This window comes from Polyodon spathula, chromosome 16 (genome assembly GCF_017654505.1).
Source record: "Polyodon spathula isolate WHYD16114869_AA chromosome 16, ASM1765450v1, whole genome shotgun sequence".
Classification (NCBI taxonomy): Eukaryota; Metazoa; Chordata; class Actinopteri; order Acipenseriformes; family Polyodontidae; genus Polyodon; species Polyodon spathula.
The window spans coordinates 7,141,341-7,162,680 of NC_054549.1; the positions used below are offsets into that span (position 1 = coordinate 7,141,341).

General features: G+C 42.3%; 1 protein-coding gene across 5 annotated transcripts in view; it reads left to right on the forward strand.

Annotated features, from left to right (window-relative positions):
• Nucleotides 1–21,116, forward strand: part of LOC121328628 (E3 ubiquitin-protein ligase MIB2-like) — a 48,653-nt gene extending 27,537 nt beyond the window's left edge. For 4 of the 5 annotated variants that reach the window (XM_041273485.1, XM_041273484.1, XM_041273487.1 and 1 more), the window contains exons 4-19: nucleotides 1,223–1,329; nucleotides 2,787–2,981; nucleotides 3,815–3,957; nucleotides 4,713–4,820; nucleotides 6,221–6,325; nucleotides 6,761–6,923; nucleotides 7,361–7,494; nucleotides 8,096–8,244; nucleotides 8,856–9,012; nucleotides 9,532–9,686; nucleotides 14,461–14,587; nucleotides 15,155–15,379; nucleotides 16,298–16,476; nucleotides 17,085–17,275; nucleotides 17,646–17,711; nucleotides 18,049–21,116. In XM_041273485.1, the coding sequence (XP_041129419.1) occupies nucleotides 1,223–1,329; nucleotides 2,787–2,981; nucleotides 3,815–3,957; nucleotides 4,713–4,820; nucleotides 6,221–6,325; nucleotides 6,761–6,923; nucleotides 7,361–7,494; nucleotides 8,096–8,244; nucleotides 8,856–9,012; nucleotides 9,532–9,686; nucleotides 14,461–14,587; nucleotides 15,155–15,379; nucleotides 16,298–16,476; nucleotides 17,085–17,275; nucleotides 17,646–17,711; nucleotides 18,049–18,290 (2,446 nt within the window). In that variant the 3' untranslated portion in view covers nucleotides 18,291–21,116. The remainder of the gene's footprint in view (nucleotides 1–1,222; nucleotides 1,330–2,786; nucleotides 2,982–3,814; nucleotides 3,958–4,712; nucleotides 4,821–6,220; nucleotides 6,326–6,760; nucleotides 6,924–7,360; nucleotides 7,495–8,095; nucleotides 8,245–8,855; nucleotides 9,013–9,531; nucleotides 9,687–14,460; nucleotides 14,588–15,154; nucleotides 15,380–16,297; nucleotides 16,477–17,084; nucleotides 17,276–17,645; nucleotides 17,712–18,048) is intronic. The other variant, XM_041273488.1, reaches the window with a different exon arrangement.
• The last annotated feature ends 224 nt before the right edge of the window (nucleotides 21,117–21,340 follow it).

Below are 21,340 nucleotides of genomic sequence, written 5' to 3' on the forward strand. Positions count from 1 at the left end.
CTCAAAGTTCCCTTCCCTCAATCATAGTCATTTCAAGAAACGGTTCTTTTACTAGAATGGTTAAGTGTTTCAGTGAGACCTCGCTGTGGTCTCACAATGGGCGCCGGTAAGCCCTAGGCAGTGGTGTTCCTACCTGAGGACAGCTGGTGTTGTCTGGTTGTTGACGCAGTGCTTAGAGGGGGGGAAACTGTACCAGCAGCGGCAGGGATTGAAATCGGCTAAAGGAAGGTCTAAGGATTAGGAAAAAACCTGGACTTTATACACGCACATCCCCGTCACTGTAGCCAGTGCAGTCTGCGTCCTTCACTTAAAGCCACTAACAAGCAGAGAGTCTAGAATAGCTCTGGTGAAGAATACAGATATACAATGTAATTGTCTTCAACAAAATCAAGAAGAGGTGAGGATCTGGATAACAAGAATCTGCGATCTTGATTTGTTTCAGTTTTTTTATCTTTTAAACTATATAAAGCAATAAAGCAGAGGAGTTGAAGGGCGCTCTGGTAGATTAGAATTTGAATGGTGACCTTTTCAGGGAATGATGGGAATTGGAAGTTCCTTTGCAAACTCGTCCGACACGATCTTCACAATCAGGTAGGCTGTGTGTAGTTTAATGTGCTTTCAGTCCCTCCAGCTTGCAGTGTTCATTCAAGCGGGGGTCCCTAAAAAGACATGGGACATAATGAGAGCAGCTGTAATGCTGTTTCACAGGAGTTTATAGAAATGTCACGCTAGAACTACTTGTTAACTTTCTACAATCCTATTGTAATTTGTCATTGTGCTAACTTTATGAAACATTGATCAGAATACGTACAACTGCAAAGTTTTCTCCATTCATCTCAATGCTTTTCTGTAGAGTCCACCACTAACGCAAGATGTCCTAAACCACCTGTCTTTAGCCACACTGAATATTGTGAAATTGGGGCTTTGGAATGTGACTACCTCAGCTGAGAGATTCCATTTCTGCTCACTTTGCTTCTGTGAGCGGTGGAACAGCACAGGGCAGCTCATTTAGGGCATACGGGGCGGGTCTTCATTACTCTTTTTAATTGAGCAGAATATTTTTAGAATATATTTCCTGGAAATCGCTGCTCTGCCTGGTTCAAGAGCATGTGTATAATACATGCTTTAATAGTCAAAGGGACTGGAGTTCAGATCCAGCCCATGAAGCATGAGGAGAGCTAAGGCAGTGGAGAGACGACGGTTGAATTGTGTTCTTTTGCAGGGTGACCCTGACTCCACGGCAGAACCTTTCCCGTATCATTCTCAAGGGGATTTTTCAGGGGGTGAAAGTTGTACGAGGACCAGACTGGGACTGGGGCAATCAGGACGGTGAGTTGGTTTCCTTTTTTAAAATCGGTGCTCTGAAAAATTAGGCGTTATTGATGATGAAAACCACTAACAGCTGTGGTTAAATTAAGCTACTTTATGTGGATGCCCTTTGTCACATTGGGGTCTATAAGATGTGCTGTTGTTTGGGTTTGATTTACTTAGCGCCCTATGAGCCAAAATGAAATACAAAAGCGACCCATAGGAGAAAATACATGCAAGTGCAAGTCTACGTGTCCCGTTGCAGTCATTGAAAAGCATGAATTAATTACGAGAGGGGTTGAAATGGTAATACTTGGAAAAGGAGAAATTCGAATTGCTGGGTGCTTTGTAAGTGTCTGCTTGTGCTTTTTACAATGCATTGTGCTGTTCTTTCGAACAGTCCATTCAGCGTTTATTGTGTTACTTGGAAATTGTTGTGTAGACACTAGTTGTATCCATTTGTGTCTTTTGTGTGTAGTTACAGTAGCAGATTGACACATTTTGTATCCTGTCTCTTAACCAAGCCTTGTTAAATTCTGAATTTGTTTGCAGATACAAGCTGTGGTTCCATCCTCCTTACCAATTACAGAATGTTAATGACAGCAAAACCTGGCTTCTCCAGCAATAAATCCAGCCAATTCCACAAAGGCAGTTCAGAACCTTACTGGGGCCTGGAGACGAGTATTAAATATTTATAAAAAAGACAGCAGCTCTGGCGTTCATCCTGCTGCTTAAAAACAAACCTATCCAGTCATAATAAGACTCTCCGATTAAATTAGACTTGGTGAGATGGGTTTAAAGAAAACTTGCTCATCATATCTAAAATAAATCAACTCCAGAGTCATTACATGAAACCCATAAGCAGGATACTGGATGACCTACGAATGCACCAACAATAAGAAGCAGCTCTGCTATTCACTGATGCTATATCCTAAGTTTGCATCACTATTCTGCTGTGGTAAATAGGCTGCTTGCAGATCATTGTGTGGGAACTGTACCATGGGTTTTATTCAGATGCAAGCCCAGGATAATAACCCATGCTCACACCCCCAACACGAACCTTCCCTAAAACATCACTGTGTTTGCACTAAAGAAATAGTACAATTGTAAAGGATTTTGAGCAGTTTGGTGAAACTATTTTTTAGAACACGTGCATGTTGAATAATAACCCCATACCTCAACCCTTGCAATCAGATCAGAGATCTTATTTTTTGTTTGAAGTCTGCAGCACTTGTATTCTAGTCTTTCAAATCTTGCTTTCTCTCCAGCAGGAAATGGTGGCACCAGGACAGCCCTCTTTGTAGACTTAGATTTAGATAGATCTACCACAGCCCAGCAATGGAACCTGCAATCATTCCAGAGGCACCTTTCTTAACCACTCCCCCCCCCCCCCCCCCCCCCCACAGACTAACTAAGTTATTCAGAGCCGTCCATCAGGGCAGGCCTGTAACGCTCTCCCTCCCTTGCTGTGTGACCAGGAGGAGAAGGGAAGGTTGGGAAGGTGATGGATATCCGTGGCTGGGACACCGAATCAGGACGCAGCGTGGCCAGTGTGACCTGGACCAACGGAACCACAAACGTCTACAGGATGGGCCACAAAGGAAAGGTCGACCTGAAATACATCTCTGACATTGCAGGGGGCTATTACTACAAAGATCACCTCCCTAAGCTAGGTATGGATGGGTGTTTTTACATTTTTGAGTTTCGTGACGGATAAACACATGCCAGGTTTCTATTTTAATAGTATAAACAGAGGCTGATCTACTGTAAATACCACCACCTTTCAATTCTATATTAATCCTGCCAGTGAGTCCTATATATCCGTTAAGTTGTCCCGCTGCTGATACGGTGATTAAAACAGACCATGCTGTGTGTACGGCTACCATGCTATTTCAGGGTTTCCTCCCCCTATCTGTAACTACAGTCTAGAAGTTTCCAGAGTAATCTAATCGGGTATTGATTCTAGTATTCTGGACATTGGCGATTGTGTTAGCACATAATGAAAAGAACTACATTCGCAGCAAAATGTCATTTTAGTTTTCTCTGTGTATCCTTATCACAGCTTATGTCATTTAAAAAGGAGACAAATAGTGGCGCAATGCATTTTTGGAATTCCCTGCAGAAACGGTGTACTAAAAATAAATTAGAAGTTGGAATTTCCCAGAAACAATAAAACTCAGAACTTTTGTAGAAATGCATGTGTGTTCAGAAGTGTAGGGGAATTCATTCTTTTATGAAATAATTAGAAGAAAAAAAATAGAATTTAGAATTTAATTTAACCCTTGCGTGAATGGCGACCTCGTGAGGATGGATAAAAAAGCCTCTTCTAGAAGACGTTGAAAACATTGTCTAACTATTTCAGTTTCAGCTTTTTTCAATATTTAATGCAGGAAAGGGTAATGTACATGGGCAACTGCCACGTGGTAATGCTGTTGCTTAACAAATGCATTCAATGGCAGGCAGCTAACACCAGCCCCCCATCTGTACTCTGGCTGTTTTTGCCTAGGTGAGCACGCTGAACTTCAGCGACAGGACAGTGCGGAAGGCCATACGTTCCAGCAGGGAGACAAGGTGAAGTGTCTCCTGGAGGTGGACATTCTGAGACAGATGCAGGAAGGACACGGGGGCTGGAATCCCAAAATGGCAGAGGTGCTGACTCAGGCTTTTTCTGTTGCTGTTATTTGATCTGATTCTTGTTTAAGAAACATCCTCTGATATAGATCAAGCCACTGGGTCCTGTCACATTGGATTGTACACTGAGGTAAAGGAGACCCAGGGTTATTAAAACACTGGCAGCCTTCTTATTAGTTTAGATTTATTTCCCCATTTCATTCCCCAGTTCCTGCTGCAGTTATAGGTTAGGGGCATTGCAATTTACCTTGGTGCCTGGCTAGATTCAGACTGCCAGGGTATATGACGCAAGTGTGTAACCTTTCCATAGAGAGGGTCAATGTCAGACAGCCCTGTTTGTAACTTTTCCAACAGCACACAACGCATGGCAGGCAGGTATGTGTGTTTGGGATCTCGGAGTCGGTGACCTGCATTACATTACATCACATTACAAAATGTTAGCGATTTATTTATTTTTTGTTTTTTTAACATGTGGGTCAAACACACACAGGATCCCGTTTCATCAAGTAAATTTGTGTGTTTTGTGTTTTAAAACATTTATATACAAATATGTGAATTTTAAAAGAAGTTCCATTACTTCTTGTTAATACAATACATACATTGAAATAAAATGTGTTCAGTTGGCACACATTTATTGGCTAACAGTTGAATAATTTGAGTACAGCAGTTCTGCCACGATTGACAGCACAGCACATATATAATACATTACAGCTGTAGCAGCCAGCCGTTGTGCCCTGATCTTTTAAATGCTGTCTCCTGGTCTTGTATTACAGTACATTGGCCGCATAGGGACTGTGCACAGGATCACAGACCGAGGTGATGCGAGAGTCCAGTACAGCAATAACATCCGATGGACTTTCCACCCCGGTGCCCTAACCAAGGTAGGGAGACACATAGCACTGTAGGGCTTATCTATGGATTATGTAGAATATACAAATGAAACAATTATGAGGTTTAGCTGCTTGTGAATGTAAGAATCGCTGCAGAAAATGCTCTAGTAATAATCCTAGTGAGTAAGATGCACTAATCCTAGTGAGTAAGATGCACAGTGTACATGGCCATGCTTTTCATGTAGTGATGTAATTTAAGAGATTGAGCCTTCTGCATTTTAAAGAGCAGCTGGATACTGGATGGGTTAGCTGTAATGCAAGCCCAGGACTGTGACCAGAACAAGTTTAAATGCTTTTAGCTCTTTGTAGCATTTAAATCTAACTGCTTATTAGAAGCAAGCATCCCATTTTTGTGTTTGCCAAATTCCGAATGCAAATAAAATAATGCAAATGGTAATTAGGAAGGACAGAAATTGCAAATTGACAGGCAGCTCCCTAAAACAAGACCAGGGTGAGAGGTGAGCATAAACCCGTCCCAGTCCTTCTGTTAGCAGCGTTGAAACACAGAACAGAGCCTGACTGATTTACGGCTGAGGGTTTGCCTCTTGATGCAGCCGTTCGTATGCATCTTTCTGTTCCACTTCCCAGTGGCAGCAATGGGGGAGGGCTGATAAGAAAGTCTCATTGTGCGATTAGGATTCCCTTGTGTAAATCGGAAAGGGGAGAAAAAACACAGCCCAGATGACAGGACGCATGTTTCAACTCTCACTAACAACAGGGAGCAATAAAATAATTAAGCTAATAACCAGCCGACAAGATGCCATTCAGAAACTAATATACAAGGGATATTGCAGTGTCAAAATACTGTTTTTAATTGAATAACCAGATGCTTGACCAAAGCTGGATGTGTTCTTGGAAAAATTACACAATCTATAATGCCTTTGCTGTCATTTAAAGAGAATACCGTTAGTCAAATGAAGGTAGGAATATGACCCTTATGAAGTAGCCACCTGCTGAGAAGATATTTGAATCCGATAGCAGTGCAGCCAGGATATTATTAGCGTTGCTGCTTGTGGCTGAATTAATGATCTGTTGCTAGCAGAACTGAACAGAATATTGTAGAACTTCTGTAGCTCACATTATCATCCAGTTATTTTCTTTTTTAATTCTAGTTTTAGTTCTGCCTATTCGATCCAGTCCTGTTATGTTGCACTGGGTAGGATACTTTAATGGATTCAATATATTTGGCACCGGCACCATTGTTATGTACAAAAAAAAAGTGAAATGGATACAGTGTATTCAAACAGAAAGCAATTGGTGAGAATTGCGTGCTCCCAGTTTGATGGTAACCCACTCCCGGTCAGGGACTGCCACACATGTTAAACAGGGCTGTCTTTTTTTGTTTTTTCTAAATGCAGTAAAACTGATATTTGACCCGTCCGTTTGACCAGGTGAACACGTTTGGGGTTGGGGATCTGGTGCGCGTGATGGATGATATGGAAAACGTGAAGCGTCTTCAGGCTGGCCACGGAGAGTGGACAGACAGCATGGCACCGGTACGTGTGTTTGCTTTTCAAAGAGTCCAAAGGCTGCTTCTCTGTAGTATTGACCAGTGTACTGTCAGGGCATGTTTGCATAATGGAAGTCTTTATTTGTCTTGGGTCATAGCTCTATTGACCCCTATCTTCCTGCCTTTTATACAGACCACTGAGTACAATACACCTTTCACACCATCCCAGAGCGCTGTACAAAGTTAAAAAGTAGATTGCTTCCCAATATTTTACTACTTGCTGGTAATGGTACTGAAAATTAATGCAAATTTAAAGATGGTCTGCCTAGATGTAACAGTTTTATTTAATAAGACTCGTTGGACATTGTTGCAAAGCAAGAAGTGTTGGCAACTACAGAATTCTATCCAGGTGTTTTTTGGTGGTTGTGTGAGATCCCATTCCAGTGTCTTTCAGGGTTCTGTTTTTCTGCCTTTCACACAGGCTCTGGGGCAGGTGGGGAAGGTGCTGAAGGTGTACGCAGATGGAGATTTAAGGGTGGCCTTGGGGGCACAGACCTGGACCTTTAACCCTGCGTGTCTCTCTGCGCAGCCAGTAGAGGGTGACGCCAACCTCATGACTGCCGATAACACGAACGACTCCGGAAGTAAGGAGACAGGCATGGGTTCCCTCTTATTTCCCTGGTCTTTCCAGTTTAACACGCTTGCATGTGTTCTGTCCCTCCTTCATTGCACTCTTCTAACAGGAGGTTCCTTTGGAGGGTTTCTCTTATTCTTGCCATTTTACTGCTGCATAAAGGTCGTCGGAGGCAGCTTTTCCATGCTGTTTTGTTCTTGATGGGTTTTTTAAACTTCATTCAATCGTTCTGTCCATTCATGCTTTTCAAAGACAGCCAGGTGGCATTTTCACTAATTTCTCTGGTGTTATAACAGCACGGTGACAACAGAATGCATCATCCTTTTTTATTATTTCATCTGCAAGCCTGGGCATGCCGCTGTGGTGTTTCTGCGAGGTGCTGCAGCTCGGTCACTGAACCCCTACAGCACCATTCATCTCTATCTTCCTTCGTCCTTCTCTCTGCAGGCACTGTGATCTCTGTTCTGGAGAAGCTGCTGTCCCAGTCCACTGACCAGGATAACCCTGGACGGCTAGTTATCGAGGCTGCTCGTGGGAGTGCAAGCAAGGTCCGGGATCTGCTGCAGAAATACCCAGAAAAGGTGTGTGTAGAGCAGCCTTTAATCTGCAATCCTGCATCTTTACTGCAAGAAACAAAGGCCATTGATTTCCTACTCTCGTTTATCAAGTTGAAAATACAGAGATGTTTTTCTACTTGACTTGGTTTTGTTTGAAAATAAAAGTACGGTTTTGTCTACTTGACTTGGTTTTGTTTTAGGGCAGTCAGCAGTTTTTACAGACCCTGATAATCTTGGTTTTTGACCTAAAGTATCATCAGATAGTTAAAAGTACTAATCGTGGTCTATGAAACCCTGTGTATTCACAACACACAAGTGTGTGTTTACTAAACTCGAGACCAAAATCCAGGAATTCTTCTATTTTCAGTGTGAAGTTCCACAAATACACTACCTAAATAATTAAGTCACTCTGTTTTCAATTACATTCACTGGACTCTGATAGTATGCTAAGTTTTAAAGGGCTGCAATCCATGCGGCTGCACCAGGACTTGGCCATATTGTGTGGACTTCTCACAGGAAATGGCTCACTAGCACCCCCTTTTGTTCAAGTCACTCTACACCCAGTAACACACCTATTACAGGTATGTATAGTTTCCGTGTCTAGCGCCTCCCCTCTCTTTCCCAGGTTGATATAAAGAATCAGGGGAAGACATCTCTGCAGGTGGCAGCGCACCAGGGTCACATGGAGGTGGTGAAGGTGCTGCTGCAGGCCAATGCCAGCATTGAAATCAAAGACGAGGATGGAGACACGGCTCTGCATTACACAGCGTTTGGGTAAGGAGCTGTTCAGGGCTGGTTTTCTTATCCCTTCACAGGGGCCAGTGGTGGCCTCTACATTAGGCCCGATAAAACGGCATTAAGGAATCTGGAATTCACTCCTGGCTGTATAGCATTCAGCATATGTGTTCCGCCTGCAGTACAATGCAGGAGGGTGTGCTCCACATTGTAACACGTAACATGGAGTGGGCCATTAGAATAGAGTAATTACTTCATGCCGCCCATTTCAGCGGTTCATGCGACATCCAGCTAACAGGACAACTAGTTTCTATCTCTTAACCATGATTTACTTTGAGTAATTAAAGAAAAAATCATTTGATGATCAAAATCAACAGGGGGATTTTATTTATTTGTTTGTTTATTTTTAAAAGACAACGGCTGACACTGTGGCTTCTGCCAGATTTTAAAAAAGAATGAATCCGATACACCTTTACCTTTGTGTTCTTATTGTTTCTTTTGAGCCCTAACTTCAGAAAATCAGAGTTCGGACATGCAAGAAGCTCCAGTTTTCAGACATCTCACAAGACCTCAGTTGGTCTAATCATTTTTGAAAGGCATTTATTTGGTCCTTTTTTTTTTTTTGTATTGGTTTGTTTTCCCCCCGGCAGGAATCAGGCTGAGGTCGCCCGGCTACTCCTGAGTAAAGGAGCCGGAGTGAACCTGCTCAACACTTCAATGTGCACGGCTCTGCACATCGCCGTCAATAAGGGCTTCACAGAGGTGGTGCGTGTGCTTTCAGAACACAACGCTAACATCAACCTGCAGGTGAGCAATCCAGAGCCCCTCCTGGAAAGAGAACTGGGAACCCTGTGAGATTTTTAAACGCAGAGGCATGCACTTGACACTTGCCTTTGTTTAGCTTCACGTTCCTCTGCCTATTAAGGCACCCGTTAGAGTGCTTCCAAGCCACTGAGTTTATACAGAACCATGCCAAAGGAGCCTGCTAGTCAGAACGGCAGTGCTGGGTGTCGCATTTTGCAAAAACAGGTGCAGATTGTTTTACAGTTGGAAAAGCAGGATAAACGCACTCCTGAAATGCTGTCGTTTCCCCAGTTCTGTGTCATTAATGGGGTATTTCTTTTGTATTATTTAGCCAGATCCACGGCTCTTTCTGTCGTCCTGTTACGAGACAAGGGAAATGACTTGCTCACACCGTGTAAAAGCTAGGGCTCTTAAGCCTACCAGTTAATGTTTCTTTTGTAGAATCTCTCCTCCTCTCTGCTCACCAATGTCAGGGCCATCCAGTGGAGTCTCATTTCCCATTGTACTGCCCCCTGCGTTTAGGATTCCTACGGCGACACTCCGCTTCACGACGCCATTGCTAAAGACTTCAGGAACATCATTGAGATCCTGACCGACGTTCCCAACGTCGACTTCACCCAGCAGAACAACAGGGGCTTTAACCTTCTTCACCACGCGGCGCTGAAGGGGAACAAACTGTGAGTAAAGAGGCCCATCCTTCATCCTGCTCCTGATCAGTACAGCACTGCCCGGGCAACTCTGAAGCATGCAGCTTCACTCTCCCGTTCGTTTTACACATGCCTTCGCTCACTTGAATTTGACTTCACCAGAACCTTGAGCGGAATCGCAGCACTGTTGGGAGTTGTTTTGAACTTGCAATTGCTGATCGAACCTTGTGGTGATTTTTACTTTGTCAGTAATGTAACATTATTCTGTTCTCCTGATACGCAGCCTTCTTACCCTGATGATTTAGCTTCAGACTCAACTGTCTAGGCTGCAGTAGGGTTAAGCCCAGCCAAGGATCTAATCGATGACTTCAGTACAAAGCCACCTGTCCTGTCTACTAAGATTTCAACTGCAAAAATCCTCTCTGTGAAACAGAAATTTTTTTTAAAAAAATAAATAAATACAGCAATACAATGTGACGTTGAGCTATTAAGTGCGCTTGTTGTGATTTGATAAATACCCTGTGGGCATATTTCAATCAGATCTGGTCTGGGTTGACATCATATGGCTGATTAGAGATTGCAGGTTTATCCATAAAAGTGCCTGCGTTGAATGTTACGGTCCCATACAATAAAAAAGGTCAGGGCTTGAATTTACATCCTTGAGGGTTTGTTCCCATAACACCGTTCATAGGGTTATAATCAGACGCAATCAATCGTGCAAGCTGTTGCATTGCTTTGCAGTGTTGCTTTCAACCCATGCTGTTCCCAGTGTGTTTGCATTCGATGACTAAACAAAACACAAGTACCGGTGCCAGCTGAAAATAGAAGCGTGGCATTTTCAATACGTGATTTTGATTACGCGTCCAATAAGAAAGGTTGTGATCGCCTGGTCAGCTGATTCCCCAGAGGTGGCTTATCAGCGGACCTCCTCCAGAGGACAGTTAGCTGAATCTGGGTCTGTCACGTGCTGTAACAGCTTGGAACTCTTCACAGCTTGTTGGTGCAAAGTGGCCCAAATACATACATCACACTGACAAGGACTCAGGATTCAACCCAGCAGCTGTTTCAGATTTACAGCCTCCTGACTTTCCATGAAGGCTTGCTCTGTGTTTTTTTTTAATAGTTTTTTATTTAAAGTGACAGAATTGATCCTTATCATTTGAATATAAATAGCCTTAGGAAAGGTTACCCACACAGAGATAAATGGCATCAGATTGGTGTGTGTGTGCGAGGTAGCGTGTACTGTATGCACAGACTTGTGATAAGTGTCTGTTTACGCCAGATAAGCGTCTGTGTAGTGTCTTGTTTATTGTGCTTAAGCATACGATTCTCTCTTCATAAGATCACCATAGATTTATGTGCTGTTTTAAACCACATTGATAGATAAGCCTTTTTGTGCGGCTTGTACAGATCAGTATTGCCTGTCATATCCATGTTAAGTTTTAATAGCAGTCTCCTGGGGTACTTCCCCTTTTTTTTTAGCACCAAGAATGAAGATCTGCCCTACAGTATATACTTTTCTTGTATTGGTGTCTCTTCTGTACCACTGTTTCTCTACATGGTCAGTCAAGTGAAACAGTTAAACGTATTCAGAGAATGGATATGTTAGAATGGTCCTTTAGCCAAAAAAGGGCACATTCTCTCTCTCTCTCTCTCTCTCTGTGCTTCACTGCTAATTTCATCTGAGCATTTCAATCCTCTGAGTGAGGTATAAACAAATCCTGTGGCTCCCAGCTTTCTAGCGGCACTCAGCCATTTCACACTGGATAGGGGGCCTCTATTTCTTTCCATAAAGAATATTAGCGATGAAAGTGAATGTTGCCTGATTCTCAGCAAAAACAACCCCCTCCCATTCTACAAGGCAGTACAGTCCTCTGTTTTGATCCAGCGTCTCGCTGAGAAACTGTTCATCTGTCATGTGTGTCTAGTCCTTAACCATCTGTGTGTGTACAGAAGCAGGGTAATGTCAGGGGGAAAAGTATGTGCCATAAAGCAGGGCAGCTTGGCAGCTAGCACAAGCAGGTGCTCGGTGTGACCAGAACAGTGCCCTCTAATGCCTTGTGGTGTAATTTAAACCGATCCCTTCATCAGTTTATTGTTGCTATCTGCCAGGATTCATGCCTTTCTCTGAAATGACTTCCACATTTGTCTATTGAGTAGATAGATAGATAGATAGATATAGATAGATAGATAGATAGATATAATCTCTTTAGAAGAAGCAATCTCTTTTCAGAGTAAGATCATCTGATACTAGCAATGCCATATATGTTTTAAATAGCAGATCCTGAAATGGTTCAGTTGCATAGCTCTACAGCTTCGAGTTTTTGACTCTGCGTTTGGTAAAATGCATAAAGCCCAGGGAAAACAAAATGATCAGTATCTAGAATGGCCAGACATGGCAAGTTATTCAAGGATGGTGGAAACTGAGCAGTGAAACTAGAGCTACAGAGTGTAGCAGTGCTGGGGGTAGAGGTCGCAGAGCAGCACAGATCTGCTTTGGGTTCGACTCGGATGATGGGGCAGCATGGCCCCCGTCTGAAGGGAAGGTGAATCCAAAGGGGTTTGAAAAAAATAACAGCATTGCCATGGAGCTCGGTCTCATTGGCGGAATCTCACAGATCACAGGGAGACGAGAGAGAAGCAGCTGTGTACTCACCCCACAATCTATCTGTTAACCCTTTCAAAGCAGTTTTATTTGGGTCCGTAACCCCTTTTACTGTGAATAAAAGTCAGCAACAAGTGACACTGAGCAAATTAAACCAGGAAATGCAGACAACTTGTTTAAAATGCAGTATGTTAAAATGTTCCAGACAAATGAATATGGAATGCAAAATCTAAAAACGCACTGCAAATTGCATAGAAATTAGGAAAGAAAGCATGCTGAGTTTGTGTCCCCTCCCTGGGTCACTTAAGACACATTGTGTAAGGCAGATTGATTGAGCTTGGTGAGCTAGTGGTAAGATGTCTTAGAAAAAGAACCTACATTTCTGTTCTGTTAACACATTGCATATGATTTGAAGCAATAGTGGTCAATAAGGTTCTGGAATCAATTACACAATCTATAGAATGTTCCACATAAGACAAAGCCAACCGCATCAAAAGGCTAACCATACAACACTTCTCCTAAAGGAGAAAATGTTACCCTGTAGAATGAGCTCACATAGTTCTCTATACTTTAGTAGCTTTGTGGTGAAACAAGGGATAAGAGTATTGAACTACAGTGTGTTAAGCAGGAAGTGTTTATATTCAAAGCATAGCCCCTGTTTTGGGTGAAAATGCTGAGATAGAGATTTAGCTGTACCCACTACACGGTTGATTAGCCTGGTGGCTGTTTGTTTTTTGCTCTGTTTAGTGTTCAGGACAATGACCCTCACCCCTCACCCCCCACCCCACACAGTCACATTGCGGTCAAAGCCGGATCAATGTTCCTAAGAAATTCTGTGATGCTGCCATATATCTAACAGCAACGCCTCTGTGCGTGTGTGTGTGTGTGTGTGTGAGCCTCGTTAATTCAGAACACAAAGCCATCCCTAACAAACATCCCTCAGCTTCTTTTAATTTCACGCACCATTAAACACACAGTGTGCACCTCAGGCTTGTTTTATGGTGGTTCCAATATTAGTAGAGGAGCATTGTGAATAGAAGTGAATTAGGTTCCATTATTTAACATGCTTGTTATTGTCTCAGGGACAGTACAGACTCTTCAGCTGTTTTAATTAGCAAATCTCTGCAAGGACTTTTACAGCGGTGAAAGCTAAATATTACAAATCCAAAATGCTATAAAGATAAAGTTGAATTTTGAAGAGAGATGGAATTTAAAGCTTTTCCCTTTCAAAGCCTGGGGGCGATTTTAGACAGCCTGCAATGTGTGTGAAAGGAACAAAACCCTTTTGAGTGCATGTCTGGGTCAGATGCATGACTTTTCTATTGAAAATATTTCTTGTATGCATGCAACTTTTTTTTTTTCTTAATTTAACACACAAATAACGTGTTTACACCCCCATTGACTTGAAATGAACTATCAGAAAATAAATATATTTTTTAAACTTAAACTGAACCTTATAAGCGGAATTTATAAATGCCAAAATGTGATATTGGCCAGATCCAGGGTTAGAAACGTACACTAGTCCTAATCCCTTTTCTGGGTTTCAGAGCTCCCCTCCAGTTACATCAGTTAAATAATTAGGAGCCAGGAGTTTGAGCAACGAGTCTACTGTTAAATAAACTCTTCCTCTCCCCAACAGATTTATAGAGCTATTTATACTGGGATAAGTGAGTATATAATAATACGTGTAATTTAGAAACCCAGGACTGGATGAAGGACTAGGAGTTTCTAACCCTTAGATTAATAAAGTGCTTAAATCAACGTAGGGCTGCAAGATCTCTAAAAGAGAACTGCTCTCATACTGGGCAGCAGTTTCACCCATTAAATATCTGCTTTATTTATGCAGTAATCTGGCAGTTGGAGAGTTCTACACTTTAAAAGCCTTGAGCAAGGGTTGCCCTTAGTTGTTGTAATGCAACTGTGTTTTTATTCAGCAATTCCTTAGGGCAACAACAACTTGCAAAAAGTTTGTACTGAACTATGGATCACTTTCTTGAAGGACCGTGTGAAGCTGTGATCGGACAGCGCCTTGTGTGAAGGTTCAGCGCCTGCGTGATAAACGATTGTTATTCTCTGTCCCACAGTGCAATCGATAAGCACTGGGGGGCTGAGAGAAGAGAGAGACAGCTTTTAAAGATTACCCTCGGCTGCTCTTCCTGTCTGTTTCACGAAGCTTTGTTTTGTTGTCCCCCCCCTCAGAGCCATGGAGAAGATCCTGGCACGAGCACGCCAGTTAGCGGATGTCAAAAAGGATGATGGCTTCTCCGCTCTGCACCTGGCTGCTCTAAACAACCACAGAGAGGTGGCTGAAGTCCTCATCAAAGAGGTAACCTTTCTGCTCCTTCACTGTCCACTAGGGGGCGCTAATCTTCTCTGTAGAAATTTGTCTATGAATTCAATAAAGAGCTGATATTTGCTATAAAAAAGAACAAAGGACTGGATGCATGCAATTGTTAGATTTATAAATCTGCATCTCGGGGTGGAAGAAGCCTGCCTGATTCTCTGATTTTTTTTTCTATCGCATATCCGAGGGGGGAAAATATGTACACAAAGCTGTTGCTACACCTGCCGAGCTTCATTGCTGCACTTTCATATCCAGGAACTCTTCCAGTGATCACTGTCCATCCAACCTTAATGCTATCCTATTAAAGTTCAATTTTGCACAGAGGATAAGTGCTGGAATTGAGTCATACTAGACTACAAGGAAAACCCATGGTGTTGAAAAACAGCAAAACATTGCAATGGGGCTGTTGAGCAAGCATGGGAAAAGAAATGCCGTTTTTAAATGTCTAGCCAAAAGCAGCAATGACCAACAGATCCTTCTGTTTAAATCAAATCTCCATCTCTTCTAGATTGACTGGCCAGGATAATACGTGTGTTTGTTTCGTTTCAGGGCCGCTGTGACGTCAACGTCAGGAATAACCGTAACCAGACCCCGCTGCAGCTAGCTGTGACGCAGGGCCACGCCGAGATGGTTCAGCTGCTGGTGACTGAAGGGGCTGACGTCAATGTGGAAGACGAGGACGGAGACACGGCCGTGCACATCGCTCTGAGCCGGCAGCAGCTCGCATCCACCATGGCCGCCATGGAGGGGGAGGGCTCCTCTCTCTACACCAGGGTGAGTGGACGGCAGGCAGGCAGGAAGCCTATGCTTCCTTACAGAGCTGATCAGTGTGGGACCTGCGCTGCTGGATTCTTCTCAACTCAGCAGCTCTTAAGCCTCCTGTTGCATAGCAGCTTAAACCAGGCCTAAACTGTATCTCATAGTCAAATCTGGAATGCATCAAACTGCTCTGCAAAATGACTCTCATTCCCAACCCTGTAACTGAAGTAAGATTTCAAATTAACTATTTACTCTCTACATGCCAGGGCAATATGATTCTGCTCTTTCAATGTGTGAGGTCGAAAAGGCAGACACAGGTTGTTGGGGTGTCTTGCTGTAGGTTTGGGTTCAGCGTCACTATCGATGTATTCAAGTCACTTGGAGTGGATACCCTATCATGTCCCACAAACACACATACAGAAACACTACACTCGACACAGAGTACCAGCACTGCAGGTGGACACATACATTCATATCTAATAGCAGGATGCAACATAGGAGCTGGCTATATAAAATCCTCTACAGTGACCTGTTGGTTATATTTAGTGAGCATGCAGTGCCAGCTGTAAGGTCAGTGCTTATTTACTTTAGATCTTCGTCCCTAATTCTCCTACTTCTAAAAACTGTGATGCAAGGCTATTAAAGATTATCTTCCTACAATATCAAATCCTCATCGCAGGTATCTTTTTATAGCATGTAGGTGTTTGCTTCACTAATCGTTACGAGGGAGTGTAGTGGGTATCCATAGTGACAACCAAGCTGTTCTGTAACCCTTATCAGTCTAAGTCCTAATGCCTTGTATTTTATTTGGTTTATTTGTAATTTCAAACGCTCAATCGTAATGTTCTAAAGCTTCTTACGAGCTTCTGAACAGAGGTGGTTGATATAGTGCCCTTGAACACCTGATTGCAGCCTGTCTGTCTGTGGGTTTAGCTGCAGGGCTCAGGGCTGTTGGGGAACCAGGAGCTGAATGTGGGCGCTGCTATCGCCTGCTTCCTGGCCCAGGAGGGAGCCGACATAAACTACGCCAATCACAAAGGAAAGAGCCCGCTGGACCTGGTCACAGACGGGATGATAGTGCAGCTCATCAAAAACTTCTCTGAGAAGCACAGGTACCAAACAGCCTGCTGTTCCTGTATCAATGCATGCCCTGTTGTACCACTTCCAGCCTTGTAAAACATTTTCCTGCAGCATACCAGTGAAGTATATATGTATTGTAAATCACATCAAAAGCAAAGGGTGTGTAGTAAAGAGTACAGAAAGCACAGGGAATGCAGAGTGCAACCGTGGCAAAATAGCGACACCTGCTGGAGGACATTCGATTGTAAGCTCTATCAGAGTTCCAGCCTCACAAGCCTGCTATGCCCCTGCTGGATATAGCACAGGTGTGTGAGTCGGTGAATGTTTACCAGTTTTGTTGTCATCTGCAGTCATAAACGTCTAAATATAAGAGACATAGATATTTTATTTAATGTGTCACTTTTACCGACAGGAAATTCAAGAGCTTGTCTAAAAAGCATCACTTTTTTACCTGTTTTTTTTTTTGTAATTAACTATAATGGGCCAATTCTAGAGATAAAGCTAGTTTAGCTTACTCGAAAGCCCTCCTGGAATTCAACAGAACTTGCTGCTAGAGACTGGGCAGCGCAGTGATGTCACAGTGAAAGCCACGTTCTGAACTGACTGAGTTGTTTCTTTCACCCTTTTTCCTTTTTCGTAGGTTGCAGCAGCTCCAAGGCAACAGCTCAGGCCCGGTGGTGAGCAGCAGTCTGCGGAGAGTCCACACCACCCCCAACACCATGACCAACCTGGCCATGCCCTCCGCCCCCGGCCCCTCTGAGTGCCTCATCTGCTCAGAGCTGGCCCTGCTGCTCCTCTTCTCCCCCTGCCAGCACAGCGTGGCTTGCGAGGGTGAGGACTTCAGAGATTGTATTCACTAGATAGGTTTGAAACGTATATCTCTTCTTTTAAAACGTCTGCTACTCCATGAGAACAGAGATCCATTTCCATACTCTTAGCAAGTCTGTTTTAGGTTATTTCACCTCATCAGGGTCAAAGCATGTTGCTGGCTGCAAAGAATGCCAGTCAAAAGAGGAAGCCTCTGTCGTTGAAGGGGTCCAAGTCCACCCACCAGCTGAAATGATCAAGAAAGTGCAACACAGTTGGAAAATGAATATAGCTTTTGTACACCCCAAGGAAAGGAATTTAACATGCTTTGACTGGTCCTAGACTCTTGGAAGTGAAAAGCAGTAAATTTTTTTTTTTTTGTTTTGATTCCCAGAATGTGCTCTACGCATGAAAAAATGCATCAAGTGCCAGGTCACGATAACAAAGAAAACCAGACAAGGTACTTTTTTTCATGTATTTACGTGCTATACTGAGAGTGAGAAACGATGAAACGGGTACAAAAAAAAATCCTGGTTACCGCTGTGCACAAGCAAAAGATGATGTCAGTATCACTGATACTATGACATCTTTTGCTTGTGCACAGAGGTAACAGGATTTTTTTTTTTTTTTTTTTTTTTTTTATCTCTTGCATCACTTACCATAATGTTACTTAATGATGATGTCATAGATTCAATCCTGGTTACCGCTGTGCACAAGCAAAAGCTGGTGTCCTAGTATCAATGCTGGTTACCTCTATGCGGTGTCGGTGTAACGTCACTCAATGCCGTCCCATCCAGACAACACAGAGGTGGAGTGCAGCCCCAGCCCGGAGAACTCGGAGCAGAGCAACCTGCTGGAGCAGCTGCAGTCTCGTTACAGGCAGATGGAGGAGCGTATCACCTGTCCCATCTGCATCGACAACCACATCAAGCTGGTGTTCCAATGCGGCCACGCCTCCTGCATCGACTGCAGCGTCGCGCTCAAGACCTGCCCCATCTGCCGGCAGACCATCCGTGAACGCATCCAGATCTTCGTCTGACCAGCCAGCACCCCCTGCTGGGGGTGGGCTGGCTTTGAAAGAAGAAAGAAAAAAAAAAGTGGACACATTATAGAAGTGCCCACCTCCCTCGGAGATGCATCTCTAGTTTACTCCCATCCCCCCCTTCTCGCTCGTTCCTCTTCTTTAATTATCTATTTTTATACCTGTGGCTCTGTGTCAGAGTAAGATGCCATAGTCTTGCCCCCCCCACCCCCCTCAGTGTTTCATATGGATCCAATACATCCTGTGCTGCTTAAGTGTAGCCTTCTGCTATTGACTAAGGCAGCAACATGTAAGTAACAGTCAATGAATGTTAACCTAATTCCATCACGTATTCCATTGATATGCAAAACAGCTATATATATATGTATATTGTAAAAATAATGAGTAATATGTATTTGTGGTTTAGCATAGCTATAATGAGTACTGTTTATTTATATATGAAGAGTCAATACTGTATTTTATCTGATGGGGGAAAATGATTTTGCATTTGCTCAAAAAAAGACTTAATTCCACACCCCATAACAAAACATTCTATTCTAAAACAGTGAACTCAGGGTCTTGAGTAAAGACTAATTGATCAATCGACTTCGCATCCAGAAACATAAGAGAAAAACTGCATTTGTATTTTGCAACCATCATTTATAGGTCAGTGAAAATACTTTTCTTTTGTACAGGAAGGTGTTGCAGAAATTTCACTTGTCTTTGGAAAATGGCCGTTACCGATTTTCCCACTATTGGTTTGAACACACTTTGGAAGATGGAGTTCAGTTTCCTGTGACTTTTGCCTATGCTTTTAGATTTATTCACCCATAAAAAAATCTCGCTTAGATTTTAGTCAAGGCACTGTTATCGAAACAACAAATGTGATCAGCAGAACTCAGCATGGCATAATTACCATTGTCTTTATTAATTTGCTTTTCTTTACAGCCACTGTACGGATCTAATCCCAGCCTGTTATGAAATGGGTCATTTGAAATGGGTGCAAGTCAAAACATTTGAAGCAATTGATGAATTAGAATGAATTCAGAGAGTCTAGTTTTTCCCCCATCTCTATGCTAGCTTTAAATATGCATATAGACTAATGCAAGATGCAAATATGAATAATGTAATTAGGTAAGCTCCCCTCCATAGACCACTTTCAGACCCTTTCAATATGGAGACAAGCCCCCCGCTATCGGGAGCAGGTCTCTGATCAGCCCATTTTACTCTGCCCCTCTGGTGGTCAAATTCCAGGGATTGCACTGTACAGAGCAAGCTGATTCTTTAATGCAGTTTAAACATTGGTTTTAAAAACAACGGCAATAGGAGGCCAGTTTCTAAGGGAATGGTCATCAGGATTGCTATGCAGAGGATGCATTGGCAAATGTGGTGTTCTTTCAGAGATGAACATACTGCACCAGCATTTTGAACCCTGAGCCAAATCTCAATGCAGAAACCGCATGGAGCTTTGCCTGCCTGCATCTTCCATTTCTCATGAAAACAGATTTTATTTTGAACCGTAAAGATTCGGACGAGAACAACTTAGAAGCCTGGATGAAAGATAATGCAATTGTGAACTTCTTTTAAATATATTTTAAAATGGCTAAAAATGTTTTATTTTTCAGATGTGTTAATAGTTATGTCTTGTAGAACACATCTGTACAGAAGAGACTATTAATTTTCATCTTAACTAGCTGCATTCTTTCATTCAGCACTACAGGAACATGTTGCTTCCCTGTATCTGCCAAGAGATCAGAAACTTAAATCCAGTGGGCAGATTGTGAAATAATGTTTCAAAAGGGCTTGTGGTGTTTTAAACTTTGTGTAAACTTACGGATTTGTTACATCTCTGCTTTTAGCCTCTGCAGACTCACCCGAATGCTTTTGGAATTGCAGGCTCTGTAAGAAACAGTGGTGAGCTGTAGTTTCGAATGTCAGAAATGAAAATAGAAACGTTTACTCTGCCTTTTTTGTAAAAATAATTTAAAAAAAGATAAATAAAAATGAAGGTTTACTTCCACGAGTAAAAACTACTCGAGTGCCAAGCTAATGGGTCGAATGTAGATGCCGTCCAGCTAGGAACAGAGTTGTACACAAAGCAACAGTCAAGTGTTCTACTCCATAGAAGTACATGTTAATGTCTTATTTATATGTAATCATATCTCAGTAGGGAGGGGTGTTGTGAAGAGTCACTGTCAATGGTACATATCTTGTAGCTGAACTGGTTGGCAAAGAACGATACCATTAAGGAAAGTGTGTGGGTTTTTTTTTTTTTTTTAAGTTACTGTACTCGAGGTTACAGTATTCCAGAAGGTATGAGAAAGGTCTAAAAATACGGAAGAAAATTTATTTCCCAATTTTGCGTTGCAAACATTTTACTTTATTATAATTGTCTTATTTTTTGGAGCCAAACATTATTATTAATATTATTCAGAAAATAAGTCAAACAAAAACCTTTTTTTTTTTTTTTAAATGATAGATGTTTAAATGCGGTATTCCTAGAAAGACAAGTACTGGAATGCAGATTGTGCCAGTGCTCGAAGCAGCAAGAAAGTTTGCAACGATACGTTGAGAAGATTGTTTTAAAAATCCAAACGCATACAAAGTTACAGCTGATGTTTCTGCAGCACTCATTGTTCTGTTGTTGGCCTTATTGTTCAGTCCTGTTTTGGTTTTTTTTTCAGTTGTATTCTGTAAAAAATATTTTGCAATAAATATGGAACTGTTTTATAAAAAATGTCGTTTTTATTTTATATATACACTAAATATTTTAGGATGATGTTGTAGGCAGTAGGATGAAATACAGTATAATCGTAAATCTCGAAAAACTACTCACTTCTAAATCTTTTGTAGTCATTTTTGTATTACTTTAGTATAAATACATGTTAATTTGGATTCATATGTTGTTTTCTTCTGACTTTATGTGAACGAAGAGACACACATTTGCCCGTTTTCCCATTGGAAATAGTGATATTTTGAAATATCACTGTCCTGGTCACAAAAGCAAAGTTTGTGGGGAATAATAGCCATTTTCTATACTTTTGAGGCATAAACAATTAGGAAATAAC